Source organism: Serpula lacrymans (genome assembly GCF_000218685.1).
Source record: "Serpula lacrymans var. lacrymans S7.9 unplaced genomic scaffold SERLAscaffold_15, whole genome shotgun sequence".
In the NCBI taxonomy this organism is placed as follows: domain Eukaryota; kingdom Fungi; phylum Basidiomycota; class Agaricomycetes; order Boletales; family Serpulaceae; genus Serpula; species Serpula lacrymans.
Window position 1 is genome coordinate 61490 of NW_006763304.1, and position 21378 is coordinate 82867.

At 46.4% G+C, this 21378-nt stretch overlaps 7 protein-coding genes across 7 annotated transcripts; 1 reads left to right on the top strand and 6 right to left on the bottom strand.

Annotated features, from left to right (window-relative positions):
• Positions 1-621: 621 nt before the first annotated feature.
• Positions 622-1063, top strand: SERLADRAFT_477997 (uncharacterized protein; the record flags this gene model as incomplete). Its single annotated transcript, XM_007323122.1, has 1 exon — positions 622-1063. The coding sequence occupies one exon, from the start codon at positions 662-664 to the stop codon at positions 1034-1036; it is 375 nt and encodes a 124-aa protein (XP_007323184.1).
• A 2787-nt stretch (positions 1064-3850) lies between these two features.
• On the bottom strand, positions 3851-4312 carry SERLADRAFT_478002 (uncharacterized protein; the record flags this gene model as incomplete). The annotated part of the gene is made up of 2 exons (XM_007323123.1): positions 3851-4120; positions 4192-4312. The coding sequence occupies 2 exons, from the start codon at positions 4208-4210 to the stop codon at positions 3909-3911; spliced, it is 231 nt and encodes a 76-aa protein (XP_007323185.1).
• A 162-nt stretch (positions 4313-4474) lies between these two features.
• On the bottom strand, positions 4475-8402 carry SERLADRAFT_453090 (uncharacterized protein; the record flags this gene model as incomplete). The annotated part of the gene is made up of 15 exons (XM_007323124.1): positions 4475-4799; positions 4887-5072; positions 5137-5311; positions 5367-5386; positions 5439-6003; positions 6064-6266; positions 6323-6471; positions 6521-6611; positions 6688-6722; positions 6777-6900; positions 6958-7423; positions 7471-8026; positions 8086-8143; positions 8198-8230; positions 8289-8402. 15 exons carry the CDS (start codon positions 8400-8402, stop codon positions 4749-4751), a joined length of 2826 nt encoding a protein of 941 aa, XP_007323186.1.
• A 215-nt stretch (positions 8403-8617) lies between these two features.
• Positions 8618-9920, bottom strand: SERLADRAFT_478006 (uncharacterized protein; the record flags this gene model as incomplete). Its single annotated transcript, XM_007323125.1, has 1 exon — positions 8618-9920. The coding sequence occupies one exon, from the start codon at positions 9894-9896 to the stop codon at positions 8967-8969; it is 930 nt and encodes a 309-aa protein (XP_007323187.1).
• A 201-nt stretch (positions 9921-10121) lies between these two features.
• On the bottom strand, positions 10122-13190 carry SERLADRAFT_332902 (uncharacterized protein; the record flags this gene model as incomplete). The annotated part of the gene is made up of 14 exons (XM_007323126.1): positions 10122-10256; positions 10339-10457; positions 10575-10623; positions 10672-10770; positions 10955-10999; positions 11088-11140; positions 11237-11332; positions 11476-11573; positions 11649-11716; positions 12038-12089; positions 12447-12490; positions 12625-12755; positions 12837-12966; positions 13023-13190. Coding segments are annotated over 14 exons (1287 nt in total), but the record flags the coding sequence as incomplete, so codon positions are not given.
• A 3751-nt stretch (positions 13191-16941) lies between these two features.
• SERLADRAFT_400800 (uncharacterized protein) lies at positions 16942-17166 on the bottom strand (the record flags this gene model as incomplete). The annotated part of the gene is made up of 1 exon (XM_007323127.1): positions 16942-17166. A coding segment is annotated over one exon (225 nt), but the record flags the coding sequence as incomplete, so codon positions are not given.
• Positions 17167-17567: 401 nt separating this feature from the next.
• On the bottom strand, positions 17568-18083 carry SERLADRAFT_400819 (uncharacterized protein; the record flags this gene model as incomplete). Its single annotated transcript, XM_007323128.1, has 1 exon — positions 17568-18083. A coding segment is annotated over one exon (151 nt), but the record flags the coding sequence as incomplete, so codon positions are not given.
• Between the last annotated feature and the right edge of the window lie 3295 nt (positions 18084-21378).

The window sequence follows — 21378 nt, forward strand, 5'->3', positions numbered from 1 at the left end:
GATAGGGTTATGAAGCCTCGACGTCTCCTCGTGGTATGCAAGGTAACATGAGCGTCGAGCGACCCGAATGCCTTGAGTTTACATCTTCCAAAAAGGTTCACATCAGCCAGCACCCTGAAAGCCCCATGCCTGAGCAGCTCTTTTTCTCCATCTCCTCATTGACAGCTGTCGCTGAAGCAGCACAAGTATTTCGCGATGTCTTATATTGTGCGTCGGAACTCGATCGTTTCTATTTGACCTTGTCTGGTTTTCGAGGAAGTGATAGTTCGAATGTCTAGGCTATGTGATGCTCCACAGATTATCAGGAAAGCCGCACGGAGAGATCGGTCTTAGCAATATCTTGTTTCGGAAGCAAAGCGACCAGCCGTGCGGTGCACTAGGCGATTTTGACTACTCAACGAGCCAGCCACCTTGCTCGTCGCCTGATACTCCTTCTTCTCCGAGAAGATTGCTCACAGACGCCCCATTCATCTCTCTCGACATTCTTGTCCAGCACGCCACCACTCCGCGATGCCGACACGATTTTGAATCGCTGCTCTATGCAGTCATGTGGTATGCATCTCGATGCGAATGTGAGGATGACGGGGGAGCTCAAACGACTGCGGCAAAGAGCAAACAAGGGTTTCCATTGGAAGATTGGGGAAATGCACGAGACAAGGGGATGTTCGAGAAGGCACGGTTTATGATAAAGCTCCCTGTCAGCGAGTACGCGAGGCTACTGAGAGGGAAGGGGAGGGTATTTGTGTGGTGGGTGCATCCTCTAAGAATGATGATTATGGGGGGTATGGCAAAGCGAGCGTCGAATAAACTTGGGGCGATAATCACCAAAAGAGAAGGGGGAGAGAAGAGCGGGGAAGAAGTGGACGAAGAAACACTTGGGGGGTTGGTGACGCTTGGCAAGTTTATAAACGAGGTGGTGAAAGCGACGAAGGTGATATTGTCTGATAAGGAGCTTACTGTCACAGACATGTATCTCACTGAGATGACCGAGGCTGAACAAAAGTACGATGGCAAGTGTTGTCTGGTATGGTTTTGAACGAAGACTAACTTGATTCTAATGCAGAGAGCGAGGAAATGAGTATGGCTTTTTTGCAGTTTATGATGGGGATGGAGGTAAATTTCGTAGATTAAGAGTAAGAAATGTAGCTTTTCTGATGTTAGACTTTGGTTCTTGAATCCTGTGACAGTAAATATTGATGTTCATTTCCAGGAAAGGGCTCAGAAGAGAAATTGAAGCGGTGACTTGTTACTTTAAGCTTTAAGCTTTAAGGCTCGCAAAGCGTCACGAACGCGTTTGGTCACGCGGTCGTATTTGGGGTGAGTGTCACGGTGCCAGATGTAGTATTAGGTGCATATGTAGGCGAAACAGAACGTCCTAATCAGATCCAAATATCAGTCTCTTAGTGCCCACAACGTGCCCCGCTGCGATACCGATCAATCCTCCCGCAACAGCACCAGCTACTCCAAAACTTTCCTCGCCCTCCCTGGAAAATTCTGTAGCCACGTCATCAACCGTACTGTAGAACTTTGCGAATATGGACCGTTTAGACTTCTTCTCCAACGTCGTCATATCATCCCTGAGTTTCTTACGTTCTTCGTCCGCCTTTTCCATCTCCCTTTGCAATCTCCTACGAGACTCTTCAACGTGCTTCTCCAGCTCTGCACGCTCCTTCTCCGTCTTTTTCATCATGTCTGCACGATCACGCTCCGTATTTTGTTTCAATTTTTCAAGGTCGCCATGCATTCTCTTCCTTTCGGTTTCCAGGTTAATCATTTCCTTCTCCAGTCTCGCGGTCTCTGCTATCGTTTTTTCACGTTGCACCCTTTCCTTCTGCAACTCGGCGTTCAATTTGATACGTTCCTTTTCTATCTTTTTCTCTAGCTTCTTGCGATCCTGTTCTGCCTTCTCCATCTTGTGCGCCAAGGTCTGACGTTCTTCTTCTAACTCTGCTTTTAATGCCTCATCTTTTTCCCTTGCGGCCTCTTCCATCTCTTGTTTTAGAGCTCGCATCGCCTTTTGGTGCCTCTCGATGAGTTCCTTCATCTCCTCACTGAGCACAGAGCCCGCTGATGTATCCCGTAAGACCCTGCCCTCTCCCAACTCTGCCTGGAGCTGGGTAGTAACCGCAGTTTTGGAAATGAGTTTGGACATGATAGGCTGAGCGGACTGAAGTTCTTTGTCGTGGCGGACGAGTTGAGCTCCGGCATCGAGAAGAGGTTTGAAGAAGTTCCCGTTAGTGCCAAGTTCCTTTTCTCGAGAAGCTCCTTCCGACTCGGTGACCCTGCTCCAGTTCGTCGTCACTATGCAAACATTCTTGAGTGTACCGTCACCGCAGAGCTGCTTGAACATCCTCAAGTTTTTCCTGGAACTCCCACCCATTCTAGGGTCAGAGATCCGGTGCATATAAATGATGCCGTTCAACTTTCGTCCACCCCTGGAGATGTCCAGCCGTCAGAGCTATGAAACCATTAAAGAATCGCTACTTACCCATCTTGCAGGAACTTGGCAATCTTTTCGAGAATATCGACATCGCTCACGCCATCACGGGAGTCGTCAAAGCCCGGAGTGTCAACTAGTACCACAGATCGACCGATGCTGGGGTCGAAATAACAAGAAGTGTTGATCTGGTCAGTCTGAGACTCTTGCCCGTGACCGATGTGTATATTCTCGTCCTTCGTAAGAAGCCGAATAAACTGTAGCAATGGTTCAGCATTCACCTACCACATACTTTGTTTATCGCGATGCTCACCGAAGATTTCCCTAGTCGACGGAGGAAATAAAGGTAGATTAATTCACGAGACCTATCTTGATGGTTAGGTTCGACATACCTGTTCCTGTAGCACCCATAACTCTTCAGAGGTGGTGTCATCCAACGGTTGAGCCTTGTCGACGCAATTTCAGAGAAATATGAACTTACGCAACCATCACATCTTGATGAGAGTCGACAGGGTTATTCGCATGTGGTCCCAGCACAGTTAACATCGTCATAGTGAGAGTGACTTTGTAGAAAGACAGTAAAAAATAAGTTGTTAGGGGGTTCAGACATTGAGAATGTCTGCATTATATGCCAAATCGTAGTACGATCTTGTCTGTTAACCCAACGCGGATAAGTCCAAGGTTCAATTCAGTCGTCTAGATAAGGTAAGTTCCCCGTGGCCAGATAGATGATGCGAAGGAACGCCTGTCAGTTTGAGCGCTGGGTCCTGCAATTTATAGCCTGTCGTAAATCTCAGGGCAGGGTCTAGGGCAACTTGGACAGAGCGTCTAAGAGAGATTGCATTCTGGCAGATAGGAGCGTGAATATCGTGGAGACGTTGGGACAAGCAAATACTTATCCTATAGTGTATCTGATTCAGAGTCATCCGATTGGCCTCGTCAGAGTTGTCAGTACAATGATTCGATATCCCCTGATGAACAAAGTTAGAGCGCTTGCATCGACTTATCGGCTTTCATGTATCTTGCAAGTGCAGTGGCACAAAAAAGTCCTAAAAGAAGGGTGAAGATGATAGATAATGGATGTGCCAGTAGTTGTGTTGGATTAATGGAGGCTGGGAGCTTGTATTCCGACACCAGTTAGTCATATCGATGCAAGGACTCGAAAACGAATCATCCTTGAGCCTGCAGGTATTCATTTGTTGTGGGCGTTTGAGATGAGAATTCTCAAAGAGTGGATATGCATGGCAATGTATAGTATATATGAATGTATTGAATGGAACTCATATTTGTCCTCGCTATTTGTTTCCGAATTGGCGATCGCTGAGAGGCGTCCAACAGTGTGTCCAATAAGTGAGGGCTTTGTGCGTTAGATCTTTTCGACTCAGGAACAATCATAACATAACTGTTAAAGGCAAGTCACCATGAGTACAACAGCATGGTTTATTGGAAGATAAGAGAGCCATAATGGAACTTAACTTTCCTGCTCAACTAGTGGTTCCGCCAACTTATTCCACAATGACGTACAAATTACCATCAAAGGTTCGTCTCCTGAACTGCGTAGATTTGAGCGTCTGATAGTAGGTAGTCCTACTAGTACTTGCCAACGCGTGTACAGGACTTTAAGCGGAACGTCAATTTCAGCGTCTAAATACCAGCATCTGCAACATAAGTTCGGAGGTGTGACTACGATTGTTGAAGCGTGTTTAAGCTGTTAATATCTGCAGGGCTAACACAACTGATACTAAAAAACGCACCGCAGATTTCTAGGATCATATGAATCAACTTCGAGTCCTCATAACCATTGATTGAAGTGACAATTGAAGGACGGATAGTTGACTGGGAAGTTCGGACATGGCCACGCGGCAGCCTACGGGCAAAGAAAATAGGGGAAGCTGGACTTGCAGTGCATAATAATAGGTTGATAAGGCTGGATGGAGAGAGGCACATTAGACATGTTTTGCACGTGCCAGTGCCGTTGTGCATTTCTGATCGAACTTAATTGAGATCCCAAAGGTACTCCCGACCTTAGCGCTTCAATCAGGCGAAGCATTCATACACAACTAAATAACCAACGCTGGTGGTATGAATCGAATATCATATGATGTAAAACAGGAGGTGCAAGCAGAACTCAGGGTTCAGCGCTCAAAAACGGGCTTTCCCATGTCGAAGGTCCATCAGCGAACGCAACTATGAAGCAGACCTTATACACACAAGGAAAACAACATGTGTCATCGAAGGTGCTTAAAAGTTTTGCTTGGATTAAGCTAGAAGTTTTATATAATTGAAAATGTCCGGACACAGCAGTGCACTATCACCTTAGGATAGCTTGCATGTCCTCTTCGCCTCTCTCGAACACGGTACTCTGTCATTTATATGAAAAATGGCTTCTTCGATGTCCCAAAATGGTTGACCTATAAGCCTAAGAACGCTCTGCGCCTTGCCTGCTAACAGGAGAAAGAAGACCTCCAACCACGCTGGAAACAGCCTCTGTGATCTGTCGCTGCTGCGTCTGTGTGTGCTTCACGTAAAATAGGCGAACATTGGTGGAATTCCAGATTCCAAGTGGAGACATGCCGCGAACATAGATCTCTCCCCATATCAGAGACGTGAGCCATACTATCGAAGCATCCGACCACTGGCACGACAAAAGCATTATTTAGATTCAACAAGAACATCAAGAAGAATCCTAAAAGTCTCACCAAAAACCGCCGTGGGATGACTGGAGGAGCAGGAGGTAGGACATGTGCCAAATCCACACTTTGAAGGAAATTTGTGATAGAAGCAGCAGTGGCCGCTTTTTGATGCCCAGACTGCATTTTCTCCACTTTCGCGAGTAGCTCAGATATCGCAAGCATTACAATATCCAAAGGCAATCTGTATAGAAAAATTAGCATCATAAGATAATGAATATGGACTGATGTCAATTTACCCTTGCTGCCAGGACGTGACCTGCAAAGTTTGAGATGAGTACTGGCGGTAGGGTGGGAAATATACGACTTACCCATTCTTGTGTCGGCACAAAGCCGTTCCTACCCACACCAGCAGCAGCAATTCGGTCGACACTACTCGTCGTATCGAGCGATTCAGATCGCCTAGCCTTCATTTTCCCTCTAGCTTTCTCGGACGCCGACCCTACAATACCATCGCTCATCATTGGGATGTTCCCAACAGTGGGCGACATCAATGGATAGGTCACTGATGTCTCCTCTTGAGAGCTGCGCTCTTCCAAACGGTCGTGATGTGGTGATCCTTCCACCATGATTTCGCCACTCTCTATGTCTCCAGATAGACCCATGCTCTCGCTTCGAAGCAGTCTAACTTTTTCTGCATGAGCGTCCTCTGGTTCTGTTTCCTTCTGCATACGTCCATTCTTGGTATCGTTACCACTCTCGGCTTTCCGAGCCTGTTCCTCTTTGGCCAGTTGGACCCGCTTTATTTCACGTAGCCCTCGAGATAACGTGAACGTACCCAGGGTTTCAAAGGACTTGTGAGCAGTCAAGATGGCATAGAGCAGGTTTGGATTATCTCCGAGATGGTGGAAAAGCACGGAGTTGAAGACTTCGAGCCTAATGACACGGAAAAGCATCAACAGGAGTCCTGTAATGAAACTACTTGTTACCGCTTACATGAAAAAGACAAGCCTGGGATGCCCCTCATCTGAAAGGAGGAACAGAGGGTTCGAAAATGAATTGAAAAGCTGGATGAGCTTGGTCGAAGCGACGATAGATAGATTCTTGAAGTACGGAGCGGCATTCGACAGGGCAATAATCAAGGCAGGGTATATCGAATTCAGTGACCCAGACGTCGTAGTTATAATCGAATAGATGGCCTTCCGTTCAGGTGAGTATACGTGAAAGAAAGAAACCTGAAGAAAATGAAACTGACCGTTACCATGAAATCTGCAGCGGTACCTGGAGCATTCCACTTGGCAGGTAGTTGAACTGTGACGGGTGAGGACAGCTTATTACCAAAAGCAGGCTCAGCCGATAAGATCTGTACGATGTAAGATAGAGCTCTGCAGAGGCCGTGTTGCTCTGACAAAAATTATTAGTGCAGAAAATATACCGGTGAATAGTGACCCACGAGGCTTATCCTTGATCTCAAGGGAGTAGCATAACAAGTATGCAAGAATATCCACAGCCTTATCTGAGTCAAGAACGTATGCTCGGAATTTCTAGGTTACGACGTCGAGTTCCATTCAGGGTATGAATATCAGATATGAGGATATCGTCGTGAAAGCGCATATGTACCTTATTTAGCTCGATCATCTTCCAAAAGAGTACGACTGGTCCACGTCAGCTATAAAGGTTAACTCGTAGTAGAAAACGAGGGTACGTACTAGCCTCCGGAACGTAAGGTATGGACTTCCTTGCACCTGGAAGTACGTTGTTCATAATGGCTAGCTGCCGCTTCAAGATCTCTGTAATGCCACTGAGAATAAACGCAAAATCATGCGTCCTATGCTTTTCACGATCTGTCAGTTAGTTGATTTGTTCCTCGCGAGTGATCAGGGCGCATACCAGCTTGGCGAGGAAGTATCTGAATGCATTCGTATGCGCTGTAGGTGCAGAACTGATGTTCTCACCACTGCCCACGACGGCATCTCTCGCGGGGCCACTTTGGAAATCCAGCAACGCACACAGAACCTGGAAGCACATGCCCACAAGAATAGATCTCGAGTCTTCGCCTTTGAAAACAAGATGATTATAAGGCAGCCTTCCTGCCATACTGCCGATAGTTGCATTGCTAGTGACGGACGAGTTCATGGTGGTGTTCAACAGCGAGCATAGTATCGTTAAGACATCCCGACGAGGTGTCTTTCGGGCAAAATGTAAACTGTAGAAGGACGGTTTGGTGAAAAGAGACGATGGTGGGACGTAGATCTGTCGTGACAAGAGAACTAGCAGAAGACGGAGAACTTCTGTTTTGTTAGAGTCGAAAGCGTTATTTGGCCCTATATCAGCTGTCGATCCAACTCCCTTCTCCCTGTAACCCATGAAATAGATGGCACCCAATGAAAGCGAAAGACTCACCATATAACATAGTTGATCTTATAATGGTCAACCTGTAATTTGAGTGGAAGAGTGAAGCCGCAGCAGAAGAGAAGATCAACGATGCAGTTAAAGAGCTTCTCGCCAAGCGTAGGTGACATCTTCTTCTCTTTTGGTTTGGGCTCTGGTGTTTGAGAGGGCTTTTTGGACGCTGCACCATGCTGACTCCCATCTTCATCCTCGTCCTCATCGTCTTCAATGACAAATTGCGGTGCCTCTCCCGCATTACTAGGCTCATCTTGATCATCGTCGAGTTCGACTTTCTTCCACAGCACCTCAAGCTCAAAAACGTTTGACTCCCCTTCTACCTCAAACACCACGGGTAACACTCGTTGGAGAACTCTTAGGCAGTTGAGGACCTCTTTAGTGGTGTTTCGCTCCGCCGAACCTGTTTTGATGAACGAGGTTGCATATGATGCAACGGAGTTGCCGTTTGTTGTAGGGAACGTATGGTCGGAAATAAGATTGAAAAGACGTGAGGTCACAACTCGAATGAGCGTTGCAATGTTTTCTGGTGCGTCCTGCAGAGCTCTACGAACTGAGAACAATAGTCAGAGTTGCTGTGGGCGGGCAGAGAAGAATGAGTGTAGAACAGACCATCGTGAGGGGATACTAGAGAGAAGACATCGGAAGTCGTGTCAAACAATACAAAATACTTGGATAGAGCTGTCAATAGAGAGCAAGGGTTGGGAGGACAAATGACACACACCTGGTTCCAGTAGCTATCGGTTTCAGCAATATTCTGCGGCAAGCCATACGAATATTAGACCCTATACAGGAGACGGGCCACACATACGTACTCTGGTGGATGCAAGTTTTGCAATTCCTTGAGGTTGACTGCGAAATGCAAGTTTGGCTTCGTCGCTTAGTAGACCAAACGGAGCTGTGAACGTTTGAGGGAGTTTTCCAAGCATCGCAGGTTTTGTGGAAGAGTTTACAGTGAAATCATACAAAAAGGATGATGGTACAGACGAAGAGTTCGACTGGCCGTGTATGCATCAGCTTGTAACAACTGCAGTGCTCGTGCCAGTGCGTTTACAGGCTCAAGATAAACGTGCGAATTTAGCGAAACTGTGTAAGCTAAGCGAAAACTTGAGCGCTAGCAGCGTTCCTATAGACTCTGAGTGAGCGCCTAAATGTATAGCATTCTATCATTACGCTGATTGAAATATCTACTCTAGTGTACTACGTACAGCTTTTAGCACTACATATAACATAACATAATGAACCATACCACGAAAACCGAGAAGAGGTGGTAAGTATTAGATGGAAAATATAAGGCAGTCCAATAACAATCATAGCACTCGTAACATACATAACAAATGAAGCATCCTTCGCGATCGAATTTCGAGAATAACATAATATAAAAACAAAGCAACACTACACCTTCTTTCTTTCTTTCTTTCCAATCATGAAACATCATCACTTCCAGGCACTCTGAACGATCACCCATCGCCTGCCCTGTATCACCTCTCCAATCACCTCCAAGTGTTTCCCAACGCACCAGCTCCAGAACCTCCGTCATCACCAACATTCCTCCCCGGCACTCTGGAGCTCAAAAGCACACCCAGGCTTGGCCGACGTGACAACTCCCTCAGGCTCGCAGAATTAATGCCGTCGCTCCCATTCCCACCCCTCCCAGGAGTCCTTGGGCTCGAAAGCACCGCAAGACTCGGTCGACGCATAATTTCTCTCACAGTCCCAGTGTTCCCATCACCCTTTCCAGGTGTCTTCGGGCTCATAAGCACCGCAAGGCTTGGTCGACGAGTTAATTTTTCTCGCCCAGTCCCAGCGTTACCATCGGTCTTTCCAGGTGTTCTTGGGCTTGGTAGCACAGCGAGACTAGGCCGGCGCGCTAGGCCTCTAGTACGAACATTACCACCATCTGCTGCGCCCACATGGTCGCGATCGCTGCCAGCACTGGTAAAAGCTCCCGCTCCAGCCCAAGTCCCAATAGTATCGCTCGAATAACCACTTCCCACCCTCCTCGGTTCGCTTGCCGTAACCGTCAGTCGGCGGCGAGATACTGACGGCACAGGACCTGGTGTAAATTGTCGGGAGAAGGTATTTACGAGGGGAGAGGTTGGGACCGGTGGAGGTCCTTGTCCTTGGCTCTGGCGCACAGAAAATGCAGACGAAGCCGGCGACGGAGGGCCCGACACAAGACGCGGGATGGATGATGGTGCGAGAGGAGAGTGAGGAGCCATGATCGAGCGCGTCTGTCTTAGACCCAGGCCAACAAGTTGAGCTTGTCGCGAAGAGTCAACGCGGCTGCTGGCCTGAGCATCACGTCGCGCTGGAACAACACGCGTCTTCAGGCTTAGGTTGAGGCTTCCATTACCGTTGATAGTCTTTTTCCCCCTCCTGAGCGTCATCGACATATGCTCATCCGCTTTTGGGAGGTTCATTCTCGACCCGAATGTCGGCGTCCCGCATCTCGAACCGAGACTCGGCCTCTCCATGCCCATATCACCTTGAAGCCGAGAGAGCAGCTGTGGCGACACTGCTTGTAGCTCCCTCCCCCTAACCTGCAGTCCTTCGGTACTCGGGCTGTCGTGCGATGCATCAGGGGAGGTAGCGGGAGGAAGGATATCGTTCTCGACCACGTAGTCGTCCTCATCTGGCGGCATGTCGATCGGGACGCACACGATATGGCCAAATAACGAGCCTTCAGCACGCGTCACCCGCACGACACGCCAACCTGCAGACAGGGCCAGGGCACACATCTCGCGCAGCGTCCTTTCCTTCCCGTTGAATATCGCTTGCATCTATTCCACGTAAAATAAAAGTTTCGCCGTCAGTCACAACATAATGCATGGTGGTAGTGACGTGAGCCTCGGCTGTACTCACCGTAAGATCCATCCAATATGCATTCGCACTTGCCTTGCCTAGGTTAGGCAGAAGCGGAGCAGGCGCAAGGGTGCGCTCCGCGCCTTCCACATTCGCAAGGACACTCGGTAAATCCCAAACTTTTCCCCTCCCCTCGCTTCCCTTTCCTTCCTGTACTCCGCTTCTTTCTAATGTTTCCCCCGACTCCACACCCGCATCACCATGTGGGTCATTCATAGGCTCCAGATCATCGATACAAGCGAGTGGGAGCACGTGATCAGCAATGATCAGCCGTGTCCCAAGTTCCTCCGCAATCAGGGAAACACCTTCCCCACGATGACCACTCCTGACGACGGCAGCCTCTCTTAGCCTCCTCAAAATTCGCTTAGCGTACCTGTCAGGCCAGTCGTGCAGAACGGCGCGGAGGAGGAAGACATCCGCATCTTTGATAGGCTGCGGGGCGAAGAAGTCATGTTCTGCGAATTAGGGTGGCGTGGACCGAGTCAGGATGAGTCAATGTTGGGTTTAAATGAAATGAAATATATGGAACAAGTTGTGATCGAAGTTGTACGAAAGGATCGAGCATAGTGAACAGGGGTAAAAAGGGGTAAAAAGTTTCACGCATACCTTGAAACACTACCCTCCCCGAATCGAGCATCTCTGGACACTGCGCCTTCCAAGCCTAAAAGAAAGGCACAAAAAGAGGTATATCAGGACAACGGATGACCACGTACTTCTAACCGGTCACGAACAAAAAGTTAACAACTTACAGCAATGCCAAGCCCAACAACTACCTTCCTGTCCTGGATAACAAATGCGAGCTCTAGATTATCTTTGGTATCCTCTTCGTTCTTCATCCAGCTTTCGTCCTTGTTACCTTCCGTGACATTATCGATGCCCTTGCCCACATCAACATTACCACCAAAAGCCCTAGCAAGCACCATCGTCGTACTCCCAATCCCTCCTCCAACATCCACAACTCTACTCCCACGCGGGAGTGATGTCCAGTCGAACCCTGGCCAACAAGAAAAGGAAAACAGAACGAGTAAAATCATGGGTCAGAACTAAGTTTATAATCCGAAAGAAGAATAAAGCAACGCATAGAAAAGAATGACTGCAGGCAGTTTGACTGGAGAAAAAAATGGTGCGTAAACTCACCGTGCAAAATAGCTCCTGGTGCCTCCCAAGCACCAGTCCCTTTCATGGCTTTCGAGAACCGCGCGAGCCTGTGCGTATTCGGCTTCCTCGTTTTCCCACTGTTATCGTCATTTTCGATATCAATTCCAGTTCCAGCATCAGTCCCACGCTCGTCCCGCCCTTCCTCGAGCCACTCGAAAAACCCAGCGCTGGTGGAGAATGCGATGTTAAATGCCGTTGTGCTCGGCAAGCTCACCGTCATCTTTAATTCTGCTGGTGCGTGCGCATGAGTCTGAGCCTGGACTTTTGCTATGGACTTCTTATGGAAGGTCGGAAGGTCGAAGGGAGGTTGAAGACTGAACTTGACCGAGGCGTTCCTGCCTCCATCTTCACATTCAAACCTTCCTTTGACGACCCCACGATCGCAAACGCAAGGACAACGATCCGCACATGGGCACCCAGCGAGTCCGACTTGCCTGTCCTTATCATCGGTAGTGTTAGCGGTGGTGACGAGACTTTGCTTTTGAAGTTGAGTTTCATCTTGATTTTGAGTGCGAGTGCGATTAGGCGTCGTAGGAGGAACCCCGGTGAACGCCTCTGTGAGGTATGCGGCTGCTTTAAAAAGCTCGTCCGTGCTATTTTGAGTTGCGGGAAGGCATGTTAGCATCCATGGCTTACTTTAATATCATGCAAGACACGAGGAAGAAAGGAAAGTAAAATGTAACAAAAATTTTGTGCATGTATGCGCGTATAAAATATCTAAATGAAGGTCGAGGACTTCAAAGATCGCGCGAATGAGCCTGCCTCAAAGCAATTTGTTCGTCGACAAAAGGACGAAAGCAATGATACGAGCTTGTCACAACGCGTCGTCACTAAAACGCAACGCCACGTCTCTCAAAACATCAACGATAACAGGGAGCATGGCCTGTACTCGAAAGTAGCAAAGCCAATGCAAAGCAGAATAAAAGACAAAGTGACTGAAAAGAACCCACCAAAGCCCGACAAACGCAGCTATGCCGTTTGTATCGTCGTATTTCTTTTCAGGGGTGGGACTGTGGGAGGGAGTGTAAGGAAAGAGGACGAAAGTCAGAAAAGTATAGCCGATACCAATTACAGAATTGCTCACCTGAGGAATGTAGCCTGCGTCTCGTCATGCATGCCACCACCGACAGGAACGCGCATACAAAGCTCATTTACGCTTTTGCCTGTATCGATTAGGCTTGAGATACGAGTGTTGGCGAAGACATCAGGAGAGCGCTCAAGGAGAATATGGTGGGTTGCGAGAAGACGAAGGACGTGGGCTATGTACGTAGGGGTTAGTGGGTATACGCGGAAGGGGTAAAGGTGGAAGAGGGAAAAGAAGAAAGAAGAGTCGAGCGTACCCAATATCACCTCGTTTACGCCATTCTGGGCCGCTATATCACGAATGTGAAGGCCACCGTCGCCAGCATCGCGGAGGATCTCGACGACGTGAGTGGCTTCGAGGAAGCGAAGGCATGCGGGGAGATTGTACTGCGATCGATAGATAACGAAATCAGATAAGGAAACACAGAGGCAAGAAAACGTACTCCAATTGCGGCATCACAAATGACGAGGAACGGCTGCTGCACGAATGTGGCAAGCTGAGTGCAGGCTGCGATGAGTGTATTGGCGGCTGCGATGACCTGGGGATGAGCTGCGCGGATTTCTGAGGGGTGAGATGGGTCGTAAGGAGTAGATGGGTCAGGATAGTCGAGTGGAGGGAGGGAGGGAGAGGGAGTGCGTTGTCGTGTGGGAGATGAGGGGGGGAAAGGAGGAGGGGGAGATTGGGATGGGGGGGGCTGTGAAAGCGACAGAGGAGGGTGAGGAGGGGAGCGATGAGGGTGTGGAGTCGGGGTAGAGAGAGGGAGACGAGCGGGGAGAAGTGGATGGGGAGGAGTGAGAGTCAGAGAAGAGACGGTGGATGTCGTCGAGAGCGTCGCCGATGAGTGCGTGGAGAGCACGAAGAGTAGCAAATGTGGGGGTGGAGGAGGGCGACATGGCAGTGGACGATAGGGAGGGAGTAAGAGGATATATAACAGTTATGGGTAGATTCACTCACCAGATGTCATTCGCTCTGACCGCGTGAAGACGAACGTCGACGACACTCCAAGCTATCTAATTAGAAGCATCCTGTCTCCTCTGTTCCTGGCAACTCAACTGCTGCATTCGTACACAGACGATCGTCGACTGCCCGTGGCGATCGCTGCAGGCGTACATTTCTCCCAACTAATTCTATACAACGTCAGCTTTTTTCGTATCCGACACGGACAACGACGTAGTCGACGCCGTGACGTCGCATCTTAGTGTGACGATGGGTGACAACTCGCGTCCGTGACGGAAGGACTTTTCTAATCTCCGCGAATCCGATACACATCACCGAGACTATCATCGCCTGTCTGTCGTTTCACCCCAATCCCTGCACGCCCATCTCCTATCTTCAAACCTTGAAAGCACTTTTATCAAACCATTGGTAATAAATCCAAGTGAAACTCAGCCGCTGCCTAAGAGGCTATAGAAACAACTGAGGTATTCCTATACTAAACCTCCTACTACTTATAGTCAGAGGTGCTACTCGCTACAGTATAATGACTCCTAGGAGAACAATGGCTAACAATGGCTGCTTTAGCAGAGACCGGGTTTATCCGGTTTTGTCACTCCAACTCAAGTGCAACCATAATCCCATAGCTTTAGAGAATTTCCAGTGTTTTTCATGAGTAAGGGGTTTAGTGAGAATGTTGGCAACCATATCTCCTGTAGGAACATATCTGATTACTGCCTCTCCTTTTGATACTAAGCCATCTTGGATAAAATGATATTTCCATTGAATATGTTTTGTGCGAGCACAGAACTGCGGATCTCGTGTAACAATAATAGCTGCTTGATTGTCACAGTGCAATGTTGTAGGTCCATTTTGAGCATGTCCAATTTCTTCAAAAAATGTCCAAAGGCATGCAAGGTGTTGTCCAGCATTGCCCAATCCAATGTACTCTGACTCCATGGAGGATAAAGCTACCATGCTTTGTCTTTTGCTTGTCCAGGAGATTGCTCCTCGGATGGTGATAAAAACAAAGCCTGATGTTGATTGAGATGTGTCTGGGTCTCCAGACCAATCCACATCCAAATATCCATAGAAATCCATGTCCATGGAGACATCTGTGCCACAATAACATAGTTCCATGTCCCTGGTTGCTTTCAGATATCGGAGAACATGTTTAGCAGCTTCCCAGTGATGGCTCCTTGGAGCTGAGCTGTGTCTGCTTAGTATTCCAACAACATAGACAATGTCTGGGCGGGTTCCGAGCATGGCATACATGAGGGAGCCTACAATTGAGAGGTATGACACTTGATGCCCTTCAATATGCATCTCGTGTTGCACAATATCTTCCCCTGGAGCATTTGCAAGGAGTTTTGATCCATGGGCCATTGGTGTCCATACTGGTTTGCAGTTCTTCATTCCAGTACACTCCAGGACTGTGTCAATGTATTAGTGTTGCAATAGGGATATTGTTTTGTTTGAACAATCACGTTGGATTTCTATTCCGAGGATGTATTTTGCTTCTCCAAGGTCCCGCATCTTGAATATGGATTCGAGTTTGGCTTTTGTGATATCAATGAATTTTCGGGATGAAGCTCCTAGGAGGAGGTCATCTACATAGACAACAATAAAGCATATTTGTTTGTTGTCCCGGAATACATAGAGACATGTTTCTGCATTTAGTCTTGTGAAACCGAGCTCCTGGAGTTTGCAATTAAAGGTTTTGTTCCATATACGACCAGCTTGTTTTAATCCGTAGATGGATTTCTTCAACCTCCAGTAGTATCCAGGTTGGATAGGAACACCCCCTGGAGGAAGCATGTACAGTTTTTCTTCAAGTTTTCCATTGAGATAAGCTGTGGATACGTCTATTTGATCAAATTCTAGGTTGTACTTTGCTGCCAGGGCTAGAATAATTTGGATTGACTCTAAGTTTGCAACCGGAGCAAAAAACTCCTGGTAATCAATCCCCTCCCTTTGAGTAAAACCTTGTGCAACAATCTGGAGTTTGTATCTCTCAATGTTTCCGTTTTGATCAAACTTGATCCGGAACACAGGTTTTGATGTGATGGGTTTTACTCCCTTCGGAAGTGGAACAGTGTCATATACTGCATTAGTATTGAGACTTAGGAGTTCCTCCTCCAAGGCAGACTTCCATGATTCTCCATCCGGACGTGATAAGGCTTCCTTTAGTGTCCTTGGAAGGTTTGTGTTAGATGGACCGGTACTTGCTATTCCAGCAAAGAATGTCTCCTCTGTATCAGATGTTTCTTCATGAACCTCAGGAGTGTTAGGTTTCTCCATGGAGTTGTCATGCTGCTCTTTTTGAGACTGTTCCTCATCTAGAATCCTTTGATAATCTCGGTTTTTGTCTGCAGGACGGGTCTGGCGACTGCTTCTGCATACCCCTAGGACTTCAGCAGGCATGACTGCTCTTTTATATAATAAATAAGAATCTCTAAAATAAATATTATATTTTCCAAATTTAAATTTTACTTGTGCAGGTACTCCAGGGAGTAGACGCATTTGTGTATTTGTTGCCCCACCCACTCCTGAAGGTGTTGAATCACTTCTCGGAGGCGTTGGATGACTCTTTGGAGGTGTTGTATGCCTTCCATAAGCTGATCCAATGGACAGGCTGTCTAGCTGTATTCGGACTTTTTCCACATTAGCTGGCTGTATGTTGAGGGGCTGTCCTCCCACTGACTGTAACTCTACTTTGGCTTTCCGTTCTGAAGATGGCCAGTGTTCAGGTCTTGGTTGTAGAGACTATTGTGGAGGGTGTCTTAGCCAATCAGGTGCTCCCACTGCTCTCGGAACGTTTCCACGGAGGTATTGCCCCACTGTTCTCCGAACATCTTCATGCTGATATAGTTTCATTGCTTGTAGAATATCTCCTTGGAGATGCAGTTCCATTTGCAATTCATTTGGATCTCGGATCTGAGGGTCAGGATCATCCTCCTCCGGTGTATTTTGGTCTGGATAGTGAGCATTCTCTGGAATGAGTCCCTCCCACTGATCTGTGCTAGGGTCTGTGTTCCAGAGAGTAGTGTTGTCCTTTTGTACCTTTCCGGATTCATTGAATATGACATGCTGACTGGAAAACACAGTTCGTTTTTCAGTGTCTAGGAGTTTGTAGGCTTGCTTTCCATGTGTGTAGCCAATCATTATGGCTTTGCGCCCCATGGAGTAAAACTTCCCTTGCCTTTTGTCTTTTGGAATCAAGGCATATGCTTGGCATCCAAAAGGGCAAAACAAAGTTGGATCAACTCTCCTTTTAAACAGTATTTCATATGGGGTCTTTCCATGGAGTCCTGATGCTGGGCTGCGTGCTGTGATATATGCAGCTGTTTGCATGGTATTTACCCAAAATGACTTTGGGAGCTTGGAATCATGGAGCATAGTGGTTGCTAATGTAGCCAATGTCTGATTCATGCATTCTGCAATGCCATTTTGTTCCGGAGTATCTGCAGTTGTAGTTTCTTGGATGACACCATCTCTTCGGAGTTGATTTTTGAATGCATTGCCAGTATATTCTCCTCCCCCGTCGCTCCGGAGGAATTCTGTGTATAGTGGAGTGAAGTTTTCTTCTCCCAAATGAGTCCGGAAGAATGTTTGGACATCTTCTTTCCATTGCTTGTATCGTTCCAGTGCTTTACTTTTATGTTTTAGGAAGTATATCCATGGAAATTTGGAGAAATCATCTACAATGATAATCCAGTACTGAAAACCCTCCCTGGAAGTTGGTTTGATTGGTCCTCCAACATCTGTGTGCACAATTTGTATGGGGCGCTTGGCTCGGTTTCCTCCAGTGGACTTGAAAGGTAATTTCTTCATCTTTCCTAAAGCACAAGGTTCACAAAACTCCGGGGTTCCGGTAAGGGTGTCTATGTCCTGGAGCTGTCCTTTTGTAACCATTTGTTGCAAGCGATCCATTCCAATGTTGTCAGGCAACGAATACAAAGCTATATAACAAAATACAATGCCTGGTCAAGTCCTTGCTGGAAGGCGGTGAAGCAGGGTATGAGTTTTGAAGAGTATCGGTATAGGCGCAAATCCAAACTAATATTGAACTAGAGAGTAATACATCGAGTATGTACTTCTTTATATAGTGAACGGCGATGGTCAGACCGAGAAAGGGAGGAACTAAGAAAGTGGTCTGACCAGCTAGCTAACCAATAAGAGAAAAAGAGAAGGTGGTCCGATCTATCGTATTTACTAATTGTATGAGAAAATGCATTGGTAAGGGGTGTGCAATTGGCTGTATCAGTAAGCCCATGAGAAGGCACTGACTCACAACCTTCTTTGCTTATCAATATTCCTCCGAAGTATTCCCAGACATAGCACTGGATCGTTGCTATGTCATTTGGATATCTTCTTGAGGGTCTACAACAAGTCTCCTTTGTTGTAAGTACGATAGGACGTGAGTGTGAATAGAGAATAAGAAGAAAAAGGATAAAAGTAATAAGACACCTGCTGTGATCTCTAGTCCAAGGGCAAGAGGAGTGACAGGGATTGAGTCTGTTAACCACAACATGACGGGAATGCGATAAGAAAAATTGATTCCTCACAAATGTGTCCCATTCTCCTGTGCAATAAATTTACATCTACTGCTGCAAAAGCTGACTCCGGGTTAATTTCGGGTTTTGCTTGGATGTGATAAAGTCCTCGCTTGTGTAAGGCAGTGAGGATAAGTTCCTCCTTTTTCTGAACTTCACAAGCATTTGACCCTGCTGGAAAAAGTGTTGATAACCCCATTTTCGACAATCTGTGGACAGAGACGAGTGCTAAAGTGAAGTTTGGCACAAGTAAGACATTTGACAGTGCAATATTGTAGTCTTTTTTGCCAACTGTTGCTTGTAGGATTACTGTTCCAATTCCAATAGCATTTACAGAGGATTCATCCCCAAAACTGATTGTCCTCGGAGGATGCAAAACATGGTATGTTCCTGGCTCAAACCAGGAGCAGTGAGGGACCATGTGAGATGTTGCTCCAGAGTCAATAATGATTGTTGTTTTGGTCTTATTGGGTTCCAACACAAGGTAAGCTTGAATGTGTTTAGCAAGGGGCTTGGAAATATGTACATGTTCCAATGCAATATGACTCTGTTCCTCCTTGAAATCAGGTCCAGATGATTGCTCCGCCATATTTGCCTTTTCCTTCTCTTTTCTTTTATCCTTGTGTCTTTCTTTTCCCTTTTTCCTTTGACTTTTTCCAGCTAACTGAAATGTTCGACACTCCGAGGTGTTGTGTGATTTGACTTTGTGGAAGTCACACCACTTCTCCTCGGATTTGAGTGCTGATTCGAAACCTCCAGGAGCCTTTCCTGACTGTTGTGCAACTTCTGCAGTGATCCGGATCTTAACTGCATCAAAGATAAGTTTATTTTCTTCAATCGTGTTGATTACTGATGACTGAAATATTTGCCATTCAGGAGTGCATGGAAGAGATTGGAGAAGAGCAAAGGCCATGAGTTTGGTATCAACTCCTAGTTTCATTCCGGAGAGGTGTGAATCAATTTTCCAGATTTTTGCAATGTGGTCCTGGATAGGTGATGTCCCATCCCAGGACAATTTTGTAAGTTGCTGGAATGAATAGAAGGCCGAGGCAATGTTGGATGTCTGATGGAGTGAGACAAGTTTATCAAATAACTCCTTGGAGCTGGTGAGGTCTCCAGTCCTCGTTAGGAGGGCATCAGAGATGTGGTCCTGGATGATTCCATGTGCCTTCTCATCCTTAAGTATCCAGGTGATTTCAGGATCCTCCGAGGAGGTAGGTTTTCCTGGTGAGGGCTTAAGCTCTTCTCCGGTAACAACCCGGAGAACTTTTTCCCGACGTAGCTTTGAGATGATCCGGAGTTTCCATATCTGAAAATTGTTGGGTCCAGTGAGAACTGGACATGCGGATGTATCGTGTGCTGTGGTCATGGTTCCGAGGTTTCCGTTTTAAATAAGAATTATTTCCTGCGTAGCTTTTGCGCACCAGGGCTCATAACCTAATAAATCTATGTGAAACTCAGCCGCTGCCCAAGAGGCTATAGAAACGACTGAGGTATTTCTATACTAAGCCCCCTACTACTTATAGTCAGAGGTGCTACTCGCTACAGTATAATGACTCCTAGGAGTACAATTGTGCTCCTAGGAGAACAATGGTGACTCCATGGAGTGGTGGCTATGCTCCATGGAGAACAATGGCTGCTTCAGGTTTATCCGGTTTTGTCAATAATTGGTATATTTTTACAAATAAATCACTGTAAGATCACACTGCAAGTCTAGCTATTATAAGTTGATCCCCACAGTGAGTGTACATACAATATGTTTTACATATATACCTTGAATACATTTCAAGTTCTTTTCTATTGTCTATCTTTTTGTATATACGAATGCTAAACCTTCCTTTTCTGGGGGAGGGTGTAAGGTATTGACCATTAGTCATACCTTACATCCAAAATAGGTAGTGTAAACTATGTAGTTCTAAGCCACACGGCTATTTAGTCCGAGTTTGCGATTAGATTAGGACAATCTAATCACAAACTCTTACATACCACTGAATATAATCCAGGTTAAATTCAGTACTGTGTGAGTAAGTGAGTGATAAAAGATAACCAAAGTGAATTGCCATATATTAGTGAAGAACTCCCCAATTTACACTATGATTCAAATATTCTATATAATAAGCAAAATTCAACAAGAATCACCTAACTAAATTGAATGATTTCTGTGCTATCACTGTGGTTAGATACAAGTCTTCTACATCTGGAAATAATCTAGGATTATGGTAGTTTTAAGATATATACCGAATCACATCGAATATCCGATGAAATTCGATGTGATTCGGTATATATTTTGTCGTTTCTTACTGGGGATGAATGAGCATGAGTGGTAGGCTCATCCACACCCTACTAATGTCATGTGATCACCTGTGACTTTCTTATATATATCTAATGGCACACAAAGCCTCCTTTTTATCTTAAAAAATTACACAGAAAGTTTGGCAGCTTGATTCTGCACGACTCTGTGCGAGCCGATTGTCAGAAATATGTGATGTACAGTTGACGTTAAGATGATGGAACCGGCACAACAGGCCACCTAAATATAGCGGTGGATGAGCCCTATACCTTGAACCTTATTTGTCCTTACTCTACGACCTAAACAGAAAACCTGAGCGGAACGCAGGCTAAAGTTATCTCACGTTTGACACGTAGCTGTACTAAGTATATATCTGCGCACATCGACGGCACCAAAATAACTACTGTCAACGAAGCCAGGAACCCGGCCTTCGGTGTAATTCAAATGCAGAGTGACGAACACGAGGATGAACAAGTACTGACTCAAACCAATCGACGACCACGGGATTGACATAAACACTGATACATTGAGTGAACACGAGACAAAGTCAAGTGGACCAGATGAACTCCACGTGTTGACGGGTGTATGAACGTGGCATGTACAGGAACCATTCCATGGTCGTAGGGTAGAGCAGGGTATTCATAAGTTTAGACGTTGGTTGCGATCATGCCTACAGATGTGAAAGTGTGGCAGCGTGGTGAGAACGTGTATTTGAATCTTACCTTGCTCAGTGCAAGCTTTTGAGCAACCATCTTCGTGGTAAGGGACTAACAGTTCTGAGAAAAGAACAACAGATCCAAAAACAGAACAGGGACAGGTTCCTTCAAGTGAGTGAGAGATACCTAAAAATAAGTAATCTAATTATACCTATTGTGTAAGATCACTGATGCTTTTGCGGTTGAGCAGAATTAAGTGTTATTTGCACCAGAAGAAGCCCAAGTTGTTCGTGAACGAGATCGACGGTATCATACTATCAATACAATATCAATATGATTATCGTAAGGGTGCTCAACGCGGGC